This window comes from Brachypodium distachyon, chromosome 3, assembly GCF_000005505.3.
Source record: "Brachypodium distachyon strain Bd21 chromosome 3, Brachypodium_distachyon_v3.0, whole genome shotgun sequence".
Taxonomy (NCBI): Eukaryota; Viridiplantae; Streptophyta; class Magnoliopsida; order Poales; family Poaceae; genus Brachypodium; species Brachypodium distachyon.
The window spans coordinates 36457525-36476478 of record NC_016133.3 but is presented as its reverse complement, the minus strand read 5'-3'; the positions used below and the strand labels follow the sequence as shown (position 1 = coordinate 36476478).

At 47.9% G+C, this 18954-nt stretch overlaps 4 protein-coding genes and 1 long non-coding RNA gene across 6 annotated transcripts; 3 read left to right on the top strand and 2 right to left on the bottom strand.

Moving 5' to 3' along the window:
- LOC100824304 (VQ motif-containing protein 9) lies at positions 1-3032 on the top strand. Of its 2 annotated transcripts, XM_024462466.1 has the most exons (3): positions 1-1450; positions 2106-2137; positions 2676-3032. In XM_024462466.1, the coding sequence occupies exon 1, from the start codon at positions 387-389 to the stop codon at positions 1341-1343; it is 957 nt and encodes a 318-aa protein (XP_024318234.1). In that variant the 5' UTR covers positions 1-386; the 3' UTR covers positions 1344-1450; positions 2106-2137; positions 2676-3032. The 2 variants fall into 2 exon arrangements, with proteins under 2 accessions (XP_024318234.1, XP_010235043.1); XM_010236741.3 differs by lacking the exon at positions 2106-2137 and having other exon boundaries at positions 2-1450.
- A 1213-nt stretch (positions 3033-4245) lies between these two features.
- On the bottom strand, positions 4246-8307 carry LOC100823994 (putative WEB family protein At1g65010, chloroplastic). Its single transcript, XM_024461434.1, has 3 exons — positions 7629-8307; positions 7127-7427; positions 4246-7040 (listed from the first exon to the last, which is right to left on the bottom strand). The coding sequence occupies exons 1-3, from the start codon at positions 7646-7648 to the stop codon at positions 4512-4514; spliced, it is 2850 nt and encodes a 949-aa protein (XP_024317202.1). The 5' UTR covers positions 7649-8307; the 3' UTR covers positions 4246-4511.
- Positions 8308-8458: 151 nt separating this feature from the next.
- On the top strand, positions 8459-11995 carry LOC100838016. The gene is made up of 7 exons (XM_003574338.3): positions 8459-8719; positions 8802-8903; positions 9370-9478; positions 9972-10087; positions 10224-10412; positions 10704-10849; positions 11621-11995. The coding sequence occupies exons 1-7, from the start codon at positions 8586-8588 to the stop codon at positions 11800-11802; spliced, it is 978 nt and encodes a 325-aa protein (XP_003574386.1). The 5' UTR covers positions 8459-8585; the 3' UTR covers positions 11803-11995.
- Positions 11996-12516: 521 nt separating this feature from the next.
- Positions 12517-15740, bottom strand: LOC100837708 (cinnamoyl-CoA reductase-like SNL6). Its single transcript, XM_003574337.4, has 4 exons — positions 15008-15740; positions 14201-14389; positions 13033-13367; positions 12517-12908 (listed from the first exon to the last, which is right to left on the bottom strand). Exons 1-4 carry the CDS (start codon positions 15314-15316, stop codon positions 12812-12814), a joined length of 930 nt encoding a protein of 309 aa, XP_003574385.1. The 5' UTR covers positions 15317-15740; the 3' UTR covers positions 12517-12811.
- On the top strand, positions 14250-14916 carry LOC112272010. The gene is made up of 2 exons (XR_002965652.1): positions 14250-14391; positions 14514-14916. It is a non-coding gene; the product is annotated as an uncharacterized LOC112272010 (long non-coding RNA).
- Positions 15741-18954: the final 3214 nt, after the last annotated feature.

The window sequence follows — 18954 nt, the reverse complement described above, 5'->3', positions numbered from 1 at the left end:
ATTGCCACCGCTATACCGCTGCCTTCCGTCCGCAGGACAGCCGCACAGCAGCAAATGGGTGCGGTATAGCGGGGGCAGGGTGTGCGCTTTGTGAACAGGACGGAGAAGTATTCACACGCTGAGCAGACAAGAGAGTGGTGTGCGTCTCGTCGGCCCGCGCTTCTCCCCTTGTCTAGTGCAGTGTACTGGGTCTGGGCTAGGCTGGGCGGGTGAGAGCCTGCCCGGCCGCGTGAGTGCCCCGAAAGTCAAAGAAACCACGCTGCGCTCCCTGCAACTTGCTAACGAATTCCATTGCGTGTGCTTCCCGTCCTCCCCTTCTCCACCTTCCCCAACCTCCGCTCCTCCGCCCACGCCAATCCGACCAAAAATCCACCACCACCGCCGGGATGGACCGCAGCAGCAGCAGCAACAGCAATAGCAGCGGCGGCGGCGGCGGAGGCCACAGCCAGCACCTCGGCGTCAACAAGCTCGGCCGCAACATCCGCAAAGCCACGCCGCCGCCTGCTCCTTCTCAGCAGCAGCAGCCGCAAGCCCAGCCGGCGCGCCCGCCGCACCCGCAGCCGCAGGTGTACAACATCAGCAAGAACCAGTTCCGCGACATCGTCCAGCAGCTCACCGCCGGCACCCCGTCCCCTCCCCCGCCGCAGCACCAGCAACAGTTCCACCGCCCGCCGCTCCAGCAGCAGCAGCAGCAACAGTCCAAGCCGGCCTCTATGCGCCTCCAGAAGATCCGCCCGCCCCCAATCGCAACCCCCGTCGCCCGTCCCCCTCCCCCCGTCCATAACCACCACCACCACCAGATGCCCAATAACCCTAGCCACAACCCCGTCTTCCAACACCGCCCCCCGCCCCCGCACCACATGCCCATGCCGCCTCCCGGCCCCGCCTGGGCCGACTCCCCGGTCTCCGCCTATATGCGCATCCTCGAGAACTCCCTCTTCAGCGCTACACCGCCCGGCGCTGCCGCCGCCGCCGCCGCTCACGCTCACGCTCACGCTGCGGCTGCTGGACGGGGACCTCCTCCACAGCATCCGCCCTATCCCCCGCCTCCGCCACCGGTGCCGTCGCCTGGGATACTCCCTTCGCCCACCGGATTCCTCAATTTGCTGTCGCCGACGCCCAGGTCGCCCTACCCGCTCCTCTCGCCGGGGTTCCAGCACCCGCCGCCGCTCACGCCAAGTGCGTTCCCCATGTTGTCGCCGTTGCCAGGAACGGGGATCCTGGGGCCAGGGCCCATGCCGCCGCCGCCTTCGCCAGGGCTATGGTTTCCGCAGTCGCCGTCAGGATTGCTCTCGCCCTCCGGGTTCTTGCCCATGCTGAGCCCACGGTGGAGAGATATGTAACAGCGGTCAGTCAGCAGTCGCCCCTGTGAAGGCGGCCGTGTAACAATTGACGGTAGGGAGGTAGCTGCAGTGATGTGAATTGGTACGTCGGCCGGAGGTGGAAACAGGTGGGTTATAGCTCTCGACACCACTATTCGTTGCTGTTACTTACTGCTCGTGTGGTCAGCAATCAGTCTGTAAGGTTCTGGTAAAGGCTGTTGGTTACATATTTGTAATTGTATAACTGGAGAAAATTTCAATTTATTCACATTTCTTAGATGCAAAAAGCGGATGGGGTGAACTGGGAGTGTTGTAGTTTAGATTCTTGAGTGGCTAGGCTTGAAGCATGTAATTGTTGTAATTTTAGTTCAAGAAAGATTAGTGCTTTCATACAAATATTTCGCCCATGATTGCTGTTGGTATACCTATTAAGAGAACACAATGTTTTTCATTTTCCTTCTAGTATTTTCAAGGGGGAAGATAACTTGTTGTATTAGACCAGCCAGTATGAACATCATAAGCAGCATATATACCAGTTACTATCAGAGTAGAGTAGAGTTGTAGCGCATCAATTGTATGACTCTTTCTTCTTGAGAGCATCGTGTTGTCTTTTGCTACTTATGCTTTGTATGAGATAAATGGTACTCTTCGTCTCAGTTTGTTAGTATGGTGTGAATATTTCTCGATAACGGATGCATTAATTGTTAGTTCTCTGCCCTCCAGGATGCTCTTCTAGTTTCTGAGTTATGTGGCTTACTATAGTTTGTTGTTCTTCTGTTTAAGGATCAATATGACACCTACTCCTGGAGCCCTGGGTATGTAATGCTAAAGTAGGGAATAACTAAAGGATGGTTCTTATTGCTGTTTCATGTGCAACCACTGTTCTTTGTTCATCAGATCTCTTTCTAAAGTTAAGTTATTGAAGCAATCATTTCAAAGTTCAAACTTTGTCATAGTGTATTGTTCACATTGTACTGTCGTTTCATAGATTTATCTACCTTAATGCAACTATGCAAGTCAATATAAATTACATTGGCAAAAAGGGAGCGAACTATTTCATGTACCTATAGATGTCTGACTAGGCTGGATGTCTGTCATGCTTTTCATCGAAGTTAGAGCAGCTCCCGAAGAAAACCCATGTGCAATTTTGATAATGCTTATCTATTGTCAAGACTGATATTGTTGAATCTTTACCTTTGTGTATGTATGGTTTCCGGGCAAGTTGTTTTTAGGGATCAGGGTTTAGTGTGAGTAATTTCCCTTTGTTATATGCATAATGCATTTGCTGATATGTACACATGCATGGTATGCATCCAAAGAAACCCATACTGAATGAACATAATCTTTCTGCAGATGTTCACCCAATCTGGTTGCAGACATCAGTCCTGTTATGTACTTTTTGCTGCCACCAGTTCACCATTCTTCCAGTGGAATGTTAAATTGCGTTATAGTGCAATTTAGTTAGGCTAGCTGGGAATAAAGCAACATTCGCAATTATCTTGAAAGAGATAATTATATAATGTACTGCTGCAATCCGCACTTCTGTAACATATTGTCAAGTGTTTTTATTGGTAGCAACATGTTGATGTCATGTTGGTTAGCTTAGAAGTGTTCACAAAATGTTCTTACACTTTGTCGTAACCGTAGAGATCTGCTGGTAGATATGGTACATTATTTTCTGGATTGAGAACATACTTGAAGTTTTCCCCAGATTAGTCTATGGAACAATTAGAGCTTCATTCACGTGAAGTTTAAGAAAACAACTGGCAAAAAAAGGAATCTTAGCATTTTCAATCATATCTAAGCTGAACAAGTCCTGGCGTGTCCGTGTGGAAAACAATTTGTTTGATCATGTCTCGCACAGTCCAAATCAGAGAAAATTTCGGCAATTACACTGGCATTTCTCTAATCAGATAAAGAAGGGAAACGATGTAGCAAATTCCAGCAAGCTTTTGTTAGATCATCTATACATATTTTTCATGCACGGTTGACTTTTGAGATGAGCAATCTCGTTCGTTGTGTATGGACGCCTGAAAGGATAGTAGACTAAACTGTGTGTTGCAAGCAAATCTGTTGATCTGGCACCAACCTGACGAAAGTACTAAAGTAATTAAACTAAGTGAAGTGGCTGTCATGGTCTCATCATCATGTGTTTTTCTTATGTTTCAATTTTTTCTCTTTGTTCTTGTGGACAAATCAACGTGCACTTCCAAAAGAGAACGAAGAATACAGCAAAAGGCATAGAGATGATGATAGTGATGTGCTTTTTGGTCCACACAGTTTTGTGTTTATCTTTCTACTATCTGCTTGCTTTGCTGTTCTATTGACAGCCAACAATAATCTAACCAGCACTACTAAGCTAGTCCAGATATTAGATGTATAGAAACAGGAGAAGGACAAAACCATTGGGCGCTGTAATTAACTCTTTGGATGGCCATGGTCATCCTAATCCCTTGAGACGTTTATGCAGCTGGAGGACAGGGACATGCCATCCATTCTGGGTGGCGCAGAAATCTTTGGCCTGGGCTGGAGGCTAGATGCAGAACCTCCCAGCACCAATGGTAACATTCTTCAGTCTTTACGCCAGCTTTACTTTCCTGCACAACTTGAACTGAACCTCATTTTGTGCTACCTCAAAGCTTCTTCGGATGGATCAACGTAGATCGTGTTATATTTTAAGAACATTAATATCATCATCCTGGAACTAGAGCTAGCTTTACAATTGGGTTGGCGTCATAACAGCCCCATATTTATCCATAATACATCCTGCTAGATATTCGTGGTGTTTGTTAATGGAGAATGGGGGGAACCCTTGCATACAAAAAAAAAGGAAAACCCTATAGATATTCTCATAGCTGCAGTCCAGAACATGCATGATTCAGGGATAATACAAGCCCTGAATAAAAGGGTTTGAGTCTGGCAGTTAGCATCTTAAAGAATGGTTGCTGAATTCTGAATGCGCTGTCAAGGTACAAAAATCCAGAAAGAGTAACTAAATGACAGGGATACAATGCATGTTGCTTCTTCTCTCTATCTCTGCATAGTGGACACAGCTGCCCATGCCATGTCTCCTTTTTATGGTTCACACCTGCACTTGCTACTACCATGGTACTGTAGTTGACAATCAATAATCAAAAGGAAAAGAATGGAGTTTTTTTAAGTAGTCACCATAGGACTTGGATTAGGAGCCTAGGAGTGATTTCTCAACTTGGTGAAGTGAGCTTTCTTCCTCAGCATGCTTCCGAATTTCTTCAGCAATGCCTTCTTCTTCTTCTTCTGGATGTGCTGCTCCTTCTTGAAAGATGACGATGGTCCATGCATCAGAAGCCCATCCATTTGATCTGCGGCTCCCTCTTCTCCCTGTGACTCGATGTCATCGCCGTCGTCGCTGGACTCGATCTCGTCAACACCATCGGCCCTCATCTCTTTGGACAGGTCATCTTCTATGATCTTGCTGTTCTCCAAAGAGTTGGCCTCCACTGACACATCTTCATCTCTTTCATGCTTCACCTGCTTGACTGTCTCCATTTCCACGTGCTTGATCTCCTCGAGCACCTGGACGGCCCTGTCGCTGTTCTTCCGAGCTTCGTGATCGCCTCGCACGACGTTGTCCATTGGGGGGCACATCATCTTCATGAATACATTTGGCTGCTTCTCGGTGCTCCGAGTAGCTGGCTGATCTCCTCCTTTCATGGCGGTGGCCTCAATGAGCAGTGCAGCCAGGTCATCGGCCTTGGCTCGTGCAGCCGCTTCCTTCGTCCGGAGTCCTTCGTTCTCCCGTGCAATGCTGAGGAGCTCCTCTTCCTTCTCTGCCAGTGTCTCCTTCAACCTCAGGCTGCCAATCTTCTCTTCCTCTGCCGACAGGTTAGCCTCGGTGATCTTGGACTCGACCAGCCTCAGCTTATTCTGCAGCTGTGCCATGTCGTCCTTGGCATCCTTGGCGAGCAGTGCCTTGGACTTCTGGGCACCCCTCGCTGCCTCTTCCTCCCCGGCTTTCCTCGCTGTCGCCTCTGCCAGTGACTTGGAGAGCTCCTCGGCTTTCGCCAGCGCAGCCATCTCTCTAAGACGCAGTTCAGTTACTTGATTATCCAACGCGAGCACCTCCTTCTCCTTGCTGGACAGCAGATCCTTGAGGCGCGAGTTCTCGTCCACCACCACTGGCTGTTGTGCACTTGAGCTTGCATCCATGGTGTTCTGATCAATTCCTTTCATTTCATGGATGTGCTTGGTTCTCTCTGCATTGAGTTCCTCCACTTGCTTCTCTGCAGCTGCAAGCGACCCCATCAGCTTGTTCATCTCTGACCTGGCAGAGCTTGCTTCCTCCTCCGACCTCCTCAGCATTTCGGCAAACCCAGCCTCCTTCGACGTATGATCATCCTGGAAAATCTTGGCCTCTGATTCCATCCTCTGAACTATTTTCTTCAGGCAGTTGGATTCATCATGCACCAACTGGTACTTATCTTCCGCATCCTTCATCATCTTCTTCAGTTCAGACATCTGAAGCTGCACGTGTTCCAGTTCGCTCTGTTTCGCCAGGACCCTCTCCTTAGCTTCCCTAGCTTCTGAAGACACCTGACGTAGAGCTGCTGCTAGATCCTCGACGGCCTTCTTGGCCTTGTCCTTCTCCTCCCTTGCGCCATCAAGCTCTAGCTGAAGCCTCGCCTTGTCGCCGGCGAGCATGCTGAACTGCACGCTCGCCGCCTTCTCGTTGTTGATGACCTGCCTGTGTGCCTCATTCAGAAGCTCGTGTTCAGACCTCAGGCTGTCAATGACAGCCTGCAGTCCAGAAGCCTCCTTCTTTGCGACTTCAAGGCGGCTATTTGTCTCAAGGAATCCTTCCTTGTACTGGCCTGCTTCCCTTTCCGACAATGCCATCTTTTCCCTGAGCTGTACGAGTTGGGCATGGGTGTCATCGAAGCTCTTTGTGAGGGAGACGAGTGCCTCCTCTTTTGATTTGTTCAATGAGGTGATCTCCGTCAGGCGAGCCTCCAGCGCTGCCACCTTCGCCTTCCACCTTTGAGCTGATTGATCCGAGTCCATTTCTGCCCTCTTGGAGTATGCGATGTCGACGTTGAGCCCCTCGACCACCTCCTCTGCTCTGGCCAGTTTCTCCTCAAACACCATTGCTCTCTGGAGCTCAGCTCGGAGCTCTGACGCTTCAGACCGAAGCTTGCTGATGATCTCAGCAGCAGCTTCTCCTCTGCTGTCCATCTCTGATTTGAGCCGGGTGACCTCCTCCATCAGGGTTTCCATCTTCTTCGCGCTAGCCTCAGCGATCTTCTCGGCCTCGTCAGCACGGCCGATGGCCGAGTTCTTGGCCTGCAACGTCACGGCCAACTCACCCTTGGCATTCTCGAGCTCCTTGGCGATTTTAGCGAGGGAAGCAGCGTCTTGAGCTTGGCGCTTCGTGGCATCGCCGTGCTTCCGCAGCCACTCGTCCTCCTTCCTCCAGGCTAGCTCGATGGCCGCCTGCTCCCGCTCAACAGACTTGAACCGCTCGAGCTCCAACGCCTCCTCAGCTCGCCTCTGCGCAGCGAGGGAGTCCTCAAGCTTGCGGTAGGCCTCATCGGCAAGGCTCTTGGTGAGCGCAAGGTCGCCGTGGACCTGAGCTCTGTCCCTGTCGATGGAGGCCAGGTGCTCTCTGGCGCTCCGGAGGTCTTCCTGTACAATGTTCAGCTGCGCCTGCAGCTCTGACGCCTTCAGCATCCTTGGCTGCTTCTGAAACACATGAAAATCATGCATGATCAGGCTAATGAATGCAGTGGAATTGAATGATTTGTATTGCATGTGTTGCATTGTCTTACGTCGGCGACGGTGGTGGTCCGGTGCGGCGAGGCCTTGAACGACCGGCGTTCTATCGGCGAAGGCTTTGGTGTGGCGTCGATGGACACCGGGGCGGCGGTGCGGGCGGCATTGTGGAGCGGCGAAGGAGCCCTGGGCTCTGCTGATTGCTTGCTTGATCCTGTAGCTGCAGGTTTAACTAGCCTGCTGACTCTAGGCGCTAAAGCATGAGCCCTGCTGTAGTTGGAACTAGAATTTGAGTTGGAGCTTGAGTTTGTGTTTGGTGGTTCCCTGTGGTTGGGGGCCTCAGACTGGCTAGCCCTGCTTTAATAAATTTTCAGTAAGACAAAAGTAAGTACAGATTGATTAGATGTGCCCGAGAAGGAACTGCACTACTGTTAGTATTAAGCATGGAAATGCCTCCGAATTTTTCAGCAATTCGCACAGCGTATGAGCTGAACTATACGACTGAATTTGAACCTTTTTTTTTGCAAGATACCTCGATGAACAATGTGATACACTTACCTGGGCTTGAATGCGAGCATTGCTGAGTTATGCCAGAAACAGAAAGAAGCAGCGACCTTGAACCTGACCTGCAGCGAGGCTAAGCTTGCTAGCTAGCCCTTTGTTTTTTTTGTTTTTTGCGGGGAGCTAGCCCTTTGTTGAAGTACATGGGCATGGACTTGAGCAGGCGTGAGGGGTCGAAGAAGAAGACTAGGATGAAGGGGCAGAGAACAGAAGTGGTGTGCATGTCTGTTTGGGATTTGGGAATTTGGGTGGGTGCGTGTGCTGGCGATCTGGCATGGCACTCGTCTGCACGTCCAGACGATTATGAACGCCGTCGTGCGTGCTTAGTGCTTGCTGCCTACTGCTTGCTTAGTCCCTTTTTAAGGCCCATCGAAGCACGGCCCAAGAAGCTCTCAACTCCCCCGCGAGTCCAAAGGGCCCCCATATCTATGTACTGTAGATCTCTTTGAGAAAGGGGCCCAACATCCGACGATCCTGTGTCGAAAATTTCTTCTTCTTTTCTGCGGATGGAATCTGGATGATTGCTTAGTGCTGAAGGTCCTCTCGATTGTCAGTCGCCTCGCACGCGTTGTTTCTTACTTAGCTCCAACTCCTCGACTAACAACATCGCGAAAAAGGAATCGGATTTTCTTTTTAGGAGTACAAGATGCACGAACATTCAGTCGACGCCTTAGCTCAAAGAACTTCAAAAAATAAAGGGAAAATTGGCACTAGCTGGTGTTTTCTGCACCATATGGTCTGTTTTGAAATTTGTAAGCAAAAAATAGGAAAAAACAAAACTAGAGGAAATCCCATTCCCTTTAGGTGCAGTGCGGAGTGATAAGTATAGATCCCCCTTCCTCGAAACTCTGAAGTCTGAACCGCCTCCGCATTTTCCCCTCCAAGCGAAGCATCTCCTCCTCCCCTTCTCCTGTTCCGGTTGGCGTCGTCGATTGATCGCTGCGGCGGGCGGCCATGTGGGTCGAGATATTCTGCGGTCTGGTGGCCTACAAGCTCATCCGCACCGTCTTCTTCTCCGACGACGGCGTCGACCAGCTCGCCGACCTCGACTCCTCCCACTCCGATCTCTGCTTCGCCGTCGCTTCCAGGTATCCCCATCTCTTAATCATTAACCCGACCCCTGATTCCTTACCCCGATAAAACCCTCCTGATCGACCCCGCCCCCTCCAGGCTCGAGAAGCTCTACGGCGGCCGATGCTTCGTCGGCCTCCGCATCCCTGACCCCGACGCCGGGGAGCGCCAGCATATTGACGTCGTTCTCGTCACCAAGAGGTCACCCGCCGACCTGCCAAACTCATCCTCTGCCCTAACTTTGCTGTTCCTCTCTGTTTGTGCGCGTTCAGATCAATTGGTTAGTTTTAATTTTCGACCGAGTGCTCTACATAGTAGTAGTATTCTTCCCAAAGAGAAGAAGATAATGGTAGTACAACATATATCCCTCACAAGTTAATTCGATCATTGGACAACTTCAGGTTGTATGTATGTCAGACTGGTCTGACTGTTCGTGTATCTGTATTCACTGTGCTTGTCATGCTTAGCAGAAAATTTAGTGTAAACTGCCTGGTAGCAATGTAATTTATGTACTCAATCATACTGTCATAATGTGAACGACTGCATCTACAGATCTTATGAATCGCTTAATTAATTCCATTATATCCTCCTCAACTAATTCGATCAGCTGTGAACTATAGCTTTGTTCAAACTGGAAAGCAAGGGTCTGAGATTTTTTGGTGAACAGGGAGGTCATGATGGTAGCAGTCAAGAACTTGTCTGGTTTTGTTGAGGTCGACAAGGATGGCAACTGGTCCAGTGAAAAGAAGCGCAAGCAGGAGGTTTTACCAAATCCGGTATGCAACCTTAGTATTCCATTTTGCTTTATGTATTCGACAACTGTTATTAGAATGACTTGTTAGTTGTTACCTGTTAGTTGCTGAACTTAGTGTGGACTGTGGAGCTACTGTTTGAATGTAACTGCCTCTTGCCATAAGACACCAAATGACAAAATGTTTTGCAACAGTTGTTTTACCAGTTCTCGTACTTGTGTAAAAAACAATGCTATAGCAAAATCTTTCAGAGTATACTGTTGCTGCTTCATGAGGGATATATTCTTGACATTGAACCTAATGATTTCAGTCCCTCACTGGTATTGCATGATTAATAATAGAATCATTTGCACTTGCATACCAGAGTGAAATTCGAAGATGTTAAATGACTCGCTTGCAATAAAAAGGCTCCTTTGTTTGCCTTTTCCTGTTTGGTTCCTGCATGTTACTGGTTTGGAATGGTTATAATGGCATGAGTCTTACTATTGCCATCATTTGTTGAGTTTTGTTCTTATAGGTACTAGAAGTCAAAAGGGCAGCTACCAATCTTCAATCATACTTGGAGCAGAGAGGAGCAGCACTGCCCGATGAGCTTGTAAACGGAAGAGTTCTGCTGCCAAATCCCAACTGCAGGTTAGAACTCTGTGCAGGACAATGTTTTGTTTGCTTCACTGCCCTTAGATGTTTCCTCAGTTTTCTTATTATTCTTGTGGCCTCCTCCGGTTTTGGGCCTTTGGCAGTTTTTAGCCTTTAACTTGTGCTCTATCAGGCCTTCATACACTATCAATCTTCAACCAGAGGTTATCTCGTATGATCAATGGAAAGATCTTAAGGCAGACACAAAAGGTGGACTCTCAACATGGATTAAAGGTGCATTTCATGGAAGCAAAAGTGATATCTCAGATTTGCTACTCCAAAATCTACATTCTATTCTCAGCACGTCGCCTATGTGTGACAGGTAAATCTACATTTTGTACTGTTTCGTTTTCCCTTTCCTATTGTTCTATTTCTTCTCCTTTCTTTCCTGGTGCATTATTCCTACGCAAGAAGAGAAAAACAACCGCGACAAGGAAAATATAATGAGAAAAGACATCATGCTTTTTTTTTCTCATTCATGGTTTGGTTGTTGAAATTAGATTGTTAAGAAGCAGCCTTAAGATTATTCTTTTGTTAAGTAAATACTTGTTAGTTCATACTATATTGCGGTTTAGTGCAACACGTGGAGCTCAGTTGCCCTTCCTTTTTGTAGGTTGGAACTCAAAGGGGACAAAAATGTTCTTGGTGAATTCATGGAATTTAAAGGCAGGCATGAAGACATTCAACTCTTGAAAAAACTGAAGAGGTCAAAAGTCAGCAAATTTATCATCCAGAAATCAACTCTTTTCGGAGGTTTTGGTAAGTTTTGTGTGCTGTGCTGCAATCTTGCTATTCTATTTAATACTCATCATGTGCAGTTTATTCAGTACTGTGATTTGTTGTTACTCAAGGTAACTAGTACACAGTTTCATATGTCCTGTATTGCTCTAGGTATGCACGAAAAGGCAGCTGTTTCATGTAGTATTGGCACATATTCTAATGCCTATTGCTAGTGTAAGGAGAACACAATAAAAATGGGTGCGTGTAATGCCTGTTGGTTGCATATGCTCATCCTGGTAAGATAAAGGAATTTAGTTTATGAGATTCAGTGATATGGCCAATCGAGTAGAAGGTTTACCTCACTTTTTTATAATGGGGGACTAAACATACTGCATGAATTCACAAGAAAAACTTTCCGGTAAAAAAATTCACAAGAAAAACAGAAATGTTACATCCAGGCTGTTAAACCCCCATGAATAGACTGAAATTCGAGAAAAGCCATATGTTGCGGACTAGCAGTAGGGGCCCAGACAGAGGGGTAGGAGTCATGTAGGAAATATTATAGTTTGAGGAAGGCTAAGATGAAAGGAGCCTATGTGTTGAGGCCTGTATCATGTTCAGCAGAGAATACGTTGGAGTATACCAGAAGAATTACCGTTAGCCATGTTCAAAGTAACTTGTCTTGTTTATTTTCTCTTTTTATTATGACAAATCTGCTGCCCAAAATGCTGTAATTTACTTCAATGACCCGCGTCTGTTTTTTTGGAAGGAACATATGTTTGATTTGGCTTGTCCCATGCGCAAATGCAGGTAGGTCACGAGTACAAATTTTGTATTCTCCTCGAGATTATCGAGCCGAGGGAACTTCATCTTCAGAATGGAAAGAGATTTCTGTGAAGCAGTACACTGAGATTCTTTTTCAGCCTTTGCATTCCAAAAAAGTTCGGAAATTCAAGCTGTCAAGTGTTGCTTCTGTGACACTGAGTGCCTAGTAAGTGGAGATTTTAAAGAAGTTAGGGTGCTAAGTTTCTCTTGATAAAATAGCCTGGTTGTGCAGTGGGCAACCCGGAGGAAATGTGTTGCTTTTTGTTTCTGTACATCCATCCGTATATCCATGTCATGATGATGTCAACCGAACATGAATTGTAGGAATGAATAAGGGGATGTGTTTCTTGTTGAGATTTAGTTGAATGTGTACGCTGCAACGGGACCCCCAATCCCTCAGCGATATTGCTGGTGAGGGATCGTTGGTCCACTTTGTCCTGTTCTTTCCTTGTCCATGGGTTAGGATTGAATGGCTATTTTCTCTGGACTGCTGGAAACTGGCTTATGAGCTTATCCTTAAATGTATGCTTCACTCAACGGTGGTGATAAAGGCACATGGTCCACAAGTGATGGTGATGCTGTGAGAGGACTGAAAGCTATAGAGGTGTGACTAAACAGAAGGTCTTCTTCAGGAATCAAACATGAGTATTGACGCTGAGCTTTATCCAATGAAGGCCCTCTTTGTACTTTACAGTATGGAATTTAGAATGGCATTCGTCAGAAAATAATAATATGTACGTAGTTGTCAGCTGATTTTTGATCGCTGGTTGGCTGCACACTGTTTGTCCAACCAAGTGTTACTTCAATTAAGAAAGTGTATAAGTTTGTCAAAGATTCAGTTTTATGTTCGTCATTAATTTCTTTCTATTGCTCCCATCCAATGAAACTTGCAACAGTTCTCCATCATATTCATATATTTGCTGTACACACACAGTAACAGGACTGCAAATCTGTTTTCCCTTTTGTTGGACCTAAGGATTATCCCGGCAGGCAATGACTGAAATACTCTTAACCCCTGGTAAGAGTGGAATACATGTGGCATGCTTGGCCATGTACAAGATATGTACATCTGACCAACCGGATTTCCCTTTTTTCACAGGGAAAAAGAATACAGATAGTATTAGGTACAGAAAGAATACAAGCCTAGTAGATGAATGAATGAATGATTTTGAGTCCCTAATCCAAGTCTCCGTATATGGCACTGGCAAACTCCACCATCAGCTTGTTCAGCTTCTTGTTCTGAATCCTCTGTGGTATCACCTTCAGCTCATCGCTGCAATCCAAGTTCACCACAGGTCAGCAAAAACAGTATCATGCTCCATACCAGTTTACTGAATTCTCTTAAACGTTTGCGTGTAAATTTGTGGACTGAAATACTAATTCATTGATGAGGGTACCTCGGTGCGGAGTGTGGAGCGGATGGGGAGATCATCTGGGCGAACTCGGCGGCGTCCTCGGGCCGACACACGGCGTTATTGAAGCAGAGGTAGCGGCCATACGCCGTGGGGGACTCGTAGACGGCCATATGGGCATCGGCGAGGAAGTCGGCATCGACGGTGACTAGGACGCCGTCCTCGTACATGTCAGGGGCTCCCTTGAGGTATGGGTGCGCATTGGTGAGCCCTGGCCCGGTGAGCAGGCCGGCGTTGATGGCCACCATATCCACCCCTCTGTCCATGGCCAAGGCCCAGGCCGTTTTCTCCGATAGTGTCTTGGCCAGAGCGTGCCACAACTGCACCAACCACAGTAACCAGTAAGTAAACCATACTGTCAACTATAGTTGTGTTTCAGACACAGGAATCGTGTGTTCTAAAAGCAATGCTGAAGATTGCACATGCAGCTTTGGTGACAGCTGCACGAACAGATGCTAGTAGCTTGTGTCTGGCATTTTGTCAAACATGTCGGGGACATGGGGTCGCTGTGGTGGTGGATGGCCCCAACTAGCTACTTCCTATCAGAATTCAAAGAAAAATAAATAACTAGCCGAAGCAATTTAAAAGTACTATGTGATTTCCTACCTGCTGAACTACTATTTAGCATCTTCCAAAGTTCCAATCAACTAAGCAAATCAAATGAAGGATAATCTTTGAGTGGCCTTGGGTCTAACACTTGTTTTATGTGGTATAGTACTAAAAGTCAATTTCTCAGCTATCTTTCTTGTGTCCTGATTTTTTTTAATTAGACGGCAACGTCCTAATCTTCAAAGTTGACAAGTCAGTACTTTTATTAGATTTGACACGCGCAGGTAAGGACTTCTTTTTTCTTTCTTCTTGTTGGCAGCTCCTAGATGATTGAATTTGCACAAAAACAGTAATCAACACAAAGAGCGACTGTACTATGCATGCTTGCTTTGTTGGGTTTGGTAGCCCGTTTTCTTTCCGTGCTGGGTTTCATAACAGCAAGCCTGCTGCTTCTTCTTGCTTTTGGTGTTTACTCAGTGCTTGCGTACGTATTGCATGGACGTGGACCGATATTGAACATATACATATATACTCAGATTCCTGGTTGGTTTCTTGCTGTTTTAAAGTACTATATTAGTTTTAAGGTTGGCAATTAAACAATCACCTTGAATTTCCTGCAGAAGGCGAGGTCGCTCCAGTTCCTCTCGTCGAAGGCGTCGACGAGCTTGTGGCCGTCCTTCCAGACGACGGCGGTGACGGAGGAGGTGAAGACGACCCTCTCCATGGTGTCCGTCTGCGCGCACGCCTCCAGCACGTTCTGCGCCGCCCGGACCTCCACCTCAACCATAACCTCCTGTATGCATGAAACGAAACCCCATCAATTTTATTCATTAATTACTCTTCCACTCACAGTAACACACGTTGAGAGGTTAATCAACTGGCATAGTTTAGCACCCAACAAATTGCTTGGTTTGCAGCTAGCCGGTCAAGCATCCGTTGGGGGGCAATTAATGTGGCACGCAGAGTGGAAAGGGCTGGAGCGGCTAGCAAAGCTTCTGCCACAACTTGGGAGCAGAGTTTAATGCAGTGGGCAGCAAGCAAGGAGGAGCAGCTGCCGAGACTGAGAGGTGAGCTGTGCCATTAAAGGTCACTAACAGCTCACTCACAGAAAGGAGGGGAGAGGAACAGATGCTCATCCACTACTAGCTGTACCCGTACTGCTGCTGCTCCAGTAGCACGGCACCAGCAACGGTCAGTATTTTTCCCCACCTTTTTATCTCCCAACCCGATGCACGGTAATTCTTGCAACGTGGGGGGTGGGATATGGTTGGATCCGTCAGAGGATTGGGGGAGAGATTCCGATGCAAGGAACTTGACGCACGATCGTTCCATGATCCCTTTAAACTAAACCAGCAGTACTACTACTTTACTAAGGAAGAAATGGAAATTAAGCAATAGGTTAGGGGCTCACGTCGCAGGTGGCGGCAGGGGTGGTGTTGAACATGCAGAAGAGGCCGGAGCAGCCGCGGACGGCGTCGGCGATGGAGTGGTAGTCGAAGGGGTCGGCGCGGAAGAGCTTGAGCCGGCCCTCGTCCTGCTCCTCGCCGCCGGCGTAGAGCCTGAGCTGGTCTTGGTCGTCGTCGTCGCCGTAGGTGGCGGCGTGGACGGTGTACCCATGGCGGAGGAGGCGGTGGACGAGCGCGTGGCCCAGCGGGCCGGACGCGTCCATCACGCACACGCTCTTCTCCGACGCCGACATGGCCGGCGCGCCAGGGCACATCTTCTCGCTGCTCTGTGGTAACTCTTTCTTGGCTGAATTGGATTTGGCTTGGCTTGGGGCGTCCAAGAAAGCCGGATGGATGGAAATGGATTTGCTTGGCTTTACTGGTGAGGAGGGGAAGACTGAAGAGAGAGGGGTTTGGTCCGGATCTATATATAGCGGGAACGGGAAGCACCGAAAGCAGAGCAGAGGAGAGGCTCTCTGCAGGAGGAGGAAATGAAGTCGGAGGTGTACACATATGGTGCGGTGGAGTCCGAGTCGGGGACGGAACAGGAACCAACGCGATTACGATTATGATTACGATTACGATTGCGATTACACGGGGTTGGGCAGTCAAGGAGGGGAACCGGATCCAAAGAGTGTGCGCTCTCAGGCGTAAACGGAAAGGCCAAGGAAGGGAAGATGGGTTGGTTTGGCTGCCAAGAAGAATTGGGGACACTGGAGAAGGAGAGCGAAGACGGTCAGGTGCTGGGTAGTTAGTTGGCAGCTGTGGCCGCGATCGCCCCAACTGTCCCCGCCGCACACACATCAACGTGCAAACTGCATTTTGCTTGCGTACGTCCACGCCGCGCGTGGATTACTAATTCTCCTGGTAGCTTGTCCGGAGATGGAATTGGACACGATGGGAGACAAACTCCATCTAGACAGGATCGTTTCGATTTGGCATCTACGGCTGACTGCTTCCCGACGGACGGATCTGGTGAGAAGAGTGGCTAAGCTCCTGCCTGCGTGCCTGCGTGCGTTGGACAACAGTGGTTCCAGCTGCCTCCTCATCCTCTGTATCTGCATCTCTGCTTCTCTCTCACACACGGCAGACGGCCCGGTTACTTCAGGGCCTCTGCCGCTACCTACCACTCTTGACAAGATGCATCGAAGTTTTGCTTCTTCTTCTTCCTTTTTCCCTTTCTGGTTCATAAAATCCGTAATTTCGAAGGGCATATCGGCAACTCGAGCCAATGATATAGATAAGTCAGACATTTTTGCCTCACGGGGATATTACTGGTGTCATTTCTATCAAACAATATAATCAAGAGTTGATGTTGTCTCAATGATTTTGTGTGGAACAAGTATTACATACTAAGAGCATCTCCGGTCTGACTCCCCTAAAGGCCCCTCAGAGGCCAAATGGGGTGCCGGCGCCGAAAAACCCATCCAGTCGCGTCCCTCATTTTGTTTTTTCATCCGGCGCAGCCCAACTTCACATCCGGCGTCCTCAGGCCGAACCCAACCTATGGGGGAGCTGTCGGGGCGCCGGCTCGGGCGCAAAAACGTGCAGGTCAGCACTGTCAGCAGCACAAACATAATCATTGAGAGTGAGCGGGAATGTTCGGTGTATGACACTAAACCGTATGAACGGATGGGTCCTCTAGCCAATGTTGATCGCCATGTGCCAGCCGCTTTTACTGCTTTCCTCGCCAGGCGCTAGGAAATTCGAGACGCTGGTACTCATCAGCAGCTTCAAGATGATCTGGTTGAGCATTTGTGAAGGCTCCGAGAAAACTTATTTGTTTGATTGAATTGTTATTCAAAACTTATTGAATAATGTGTTTGTTTCAATTTGCAATATTTGTAAAATTTGATATAGGAGAGCCGTTTGGGGATGGCAGCTGGGAAACGGCGGGACCTTAAAAACAAAATCTAGACAAATTGGCAGGCCGGACGCCACACGGGGTACGATTGTAGATGCTCTATCACGGCTCCTCTGCTAACTATTGGATCTGATCCTGTTGAAGAATGAGCATGCATGGATGCATGTCGTCTGCCTCACCAAGTTAAGCTTTTTGACCAACCAGCCCCATCCTTTCCGCTGCATCCTATCTCTTCCTCCTCATCCTCTGTACGTAGCACTTCATTTTCACCCCTCTAGATTCCCTCCTTCCTTTTCCAGATAATTTTGTCTTGAACCGCGTCATCCATGTTGAATAAGTGCCACGATCGTTCCCTTTTCCTTTTCCAAGGGTGAACGTCAACCGTGCATAGCTATTTTGTTTTCGTGATGAATATACCACACAAATATAACTAGGTAATGTAACATGGCTTTTGGAGTCCACTTAATTACGCAGGCACGCACGTCATGCGTAATTCCAAACCTAAGCGTCAACAACACGTTGACTTTGTCGACATGTTGATATCAGTACTTCTGGTGCTGCTACTGTAGAGAGTGGTCGTGTAGTAATTCAAGTGGACTTAAAAATAGGTTTGACGTGAACAAACATTATATGTATGCAAATTGGATCAAAGTTTACGAAAACAATGTAGAAACACAAAGAACTCATACGCACACAGGCACACCTAGGGGACTGAGTCAGTAGATCTTGAAGTTGACAAAGTCACTATATGCATTGAAAAAATATTGTAGGTTAAATTTTGAAATAAATACAAGTAAATGCAATATTTCTGTCTCCTCAGGAAATGTGTTTACCGGACAAAAGGTTATGACTTATATTCTTCTAGTGGATGCATGCATCTACGTGTAAAGATCCTGTTTTGTCCTGGCTCGACCTGAGGCAAGAAGAGTCAGAGCAGCTGTACCATTTCGAAGGCGAAAAGGGGGAGCACCAGTAACATGCAGTTATTAACAAGCAGGAAATGAGCGACGAGCAGTTGCTCCTAGCAGAGGCAGCCAGGCAGGCAGCTGGCACACGCACGTACTGGCCGGCTCAGCCGCTCGCTCAGCTGGGAAGAAATAGACCGGCAGCTGCGCCGCTCGCACAACCATTCGATTCAAATTCAATGCGTTTCCGCTGCCACCCTACACATACTGCAGTACTGCATAATTGATCACGCGCTAAAACTTGATGTATGCGTGCATTGACTTGGTTTCTTCTTTCACCTGAAAAAGAAAACACGAACTCTCCCGAGGCCTTCAAATACATGCATTGACCTAGCTGACTTCTCCTCTGGCCGGATGACTGGAATGGGACATGCACGCTCCGTATGGTGTCTCGTCGAAACTCGATCCTAGCTCGATTCATTTCACGCGGAACGCCCCGGCCTGACCGGCCGGTATCAGGCTTCTGTTATTATTTTTTTTGTAAAAAGAAACTTTAGCATCATCAGCATGAGGGGAGGGCAGCTTGCTAGCGGCGACAGTTAAGATCACGCCAGAGAAATTAATCGCCCGTCCGGAACTTTACTTTGCTTCCGTACGTATTTCATCAACGTACGTGGGATGGATGGAACGCTTACATGCATAACCGTTCTTTCTTCCTCACCATCGATCATTCTTTTCTTTCTTTTTTTGCGAGTGTCGCCATTCTTTTCAAGTACTAAGCAGCGTTGCGTGTTACTACGTAACATCGTACCGTAACGATAACGAGGTACAGGCAAATCAAGCAAGCAGCGCCGGTAATTGTTAGTGGTTGCAATTAAGTCTCGGAGACGGAGTCGCAGCAGTTCTAAATTAATTAAAGGCCAGAATGGAGCAAGGGCATGCACTCCACCAGTTAGGGCAGTTTAGTGCGAGAAGAAAACGATCAGTTTAGGCAGCTCAACTGGTGCTGCCCGGGAAGAAGTGTGTGGACCAGCTGCAAGCTAAGCAAACAAGTTTCAATGCGTTGCCGCTGCAAAACAAGACATCGAACATGCAATGGATGCAATCTGTATCACTGTACGTGTGCCCGCATTGACCTAGCTTG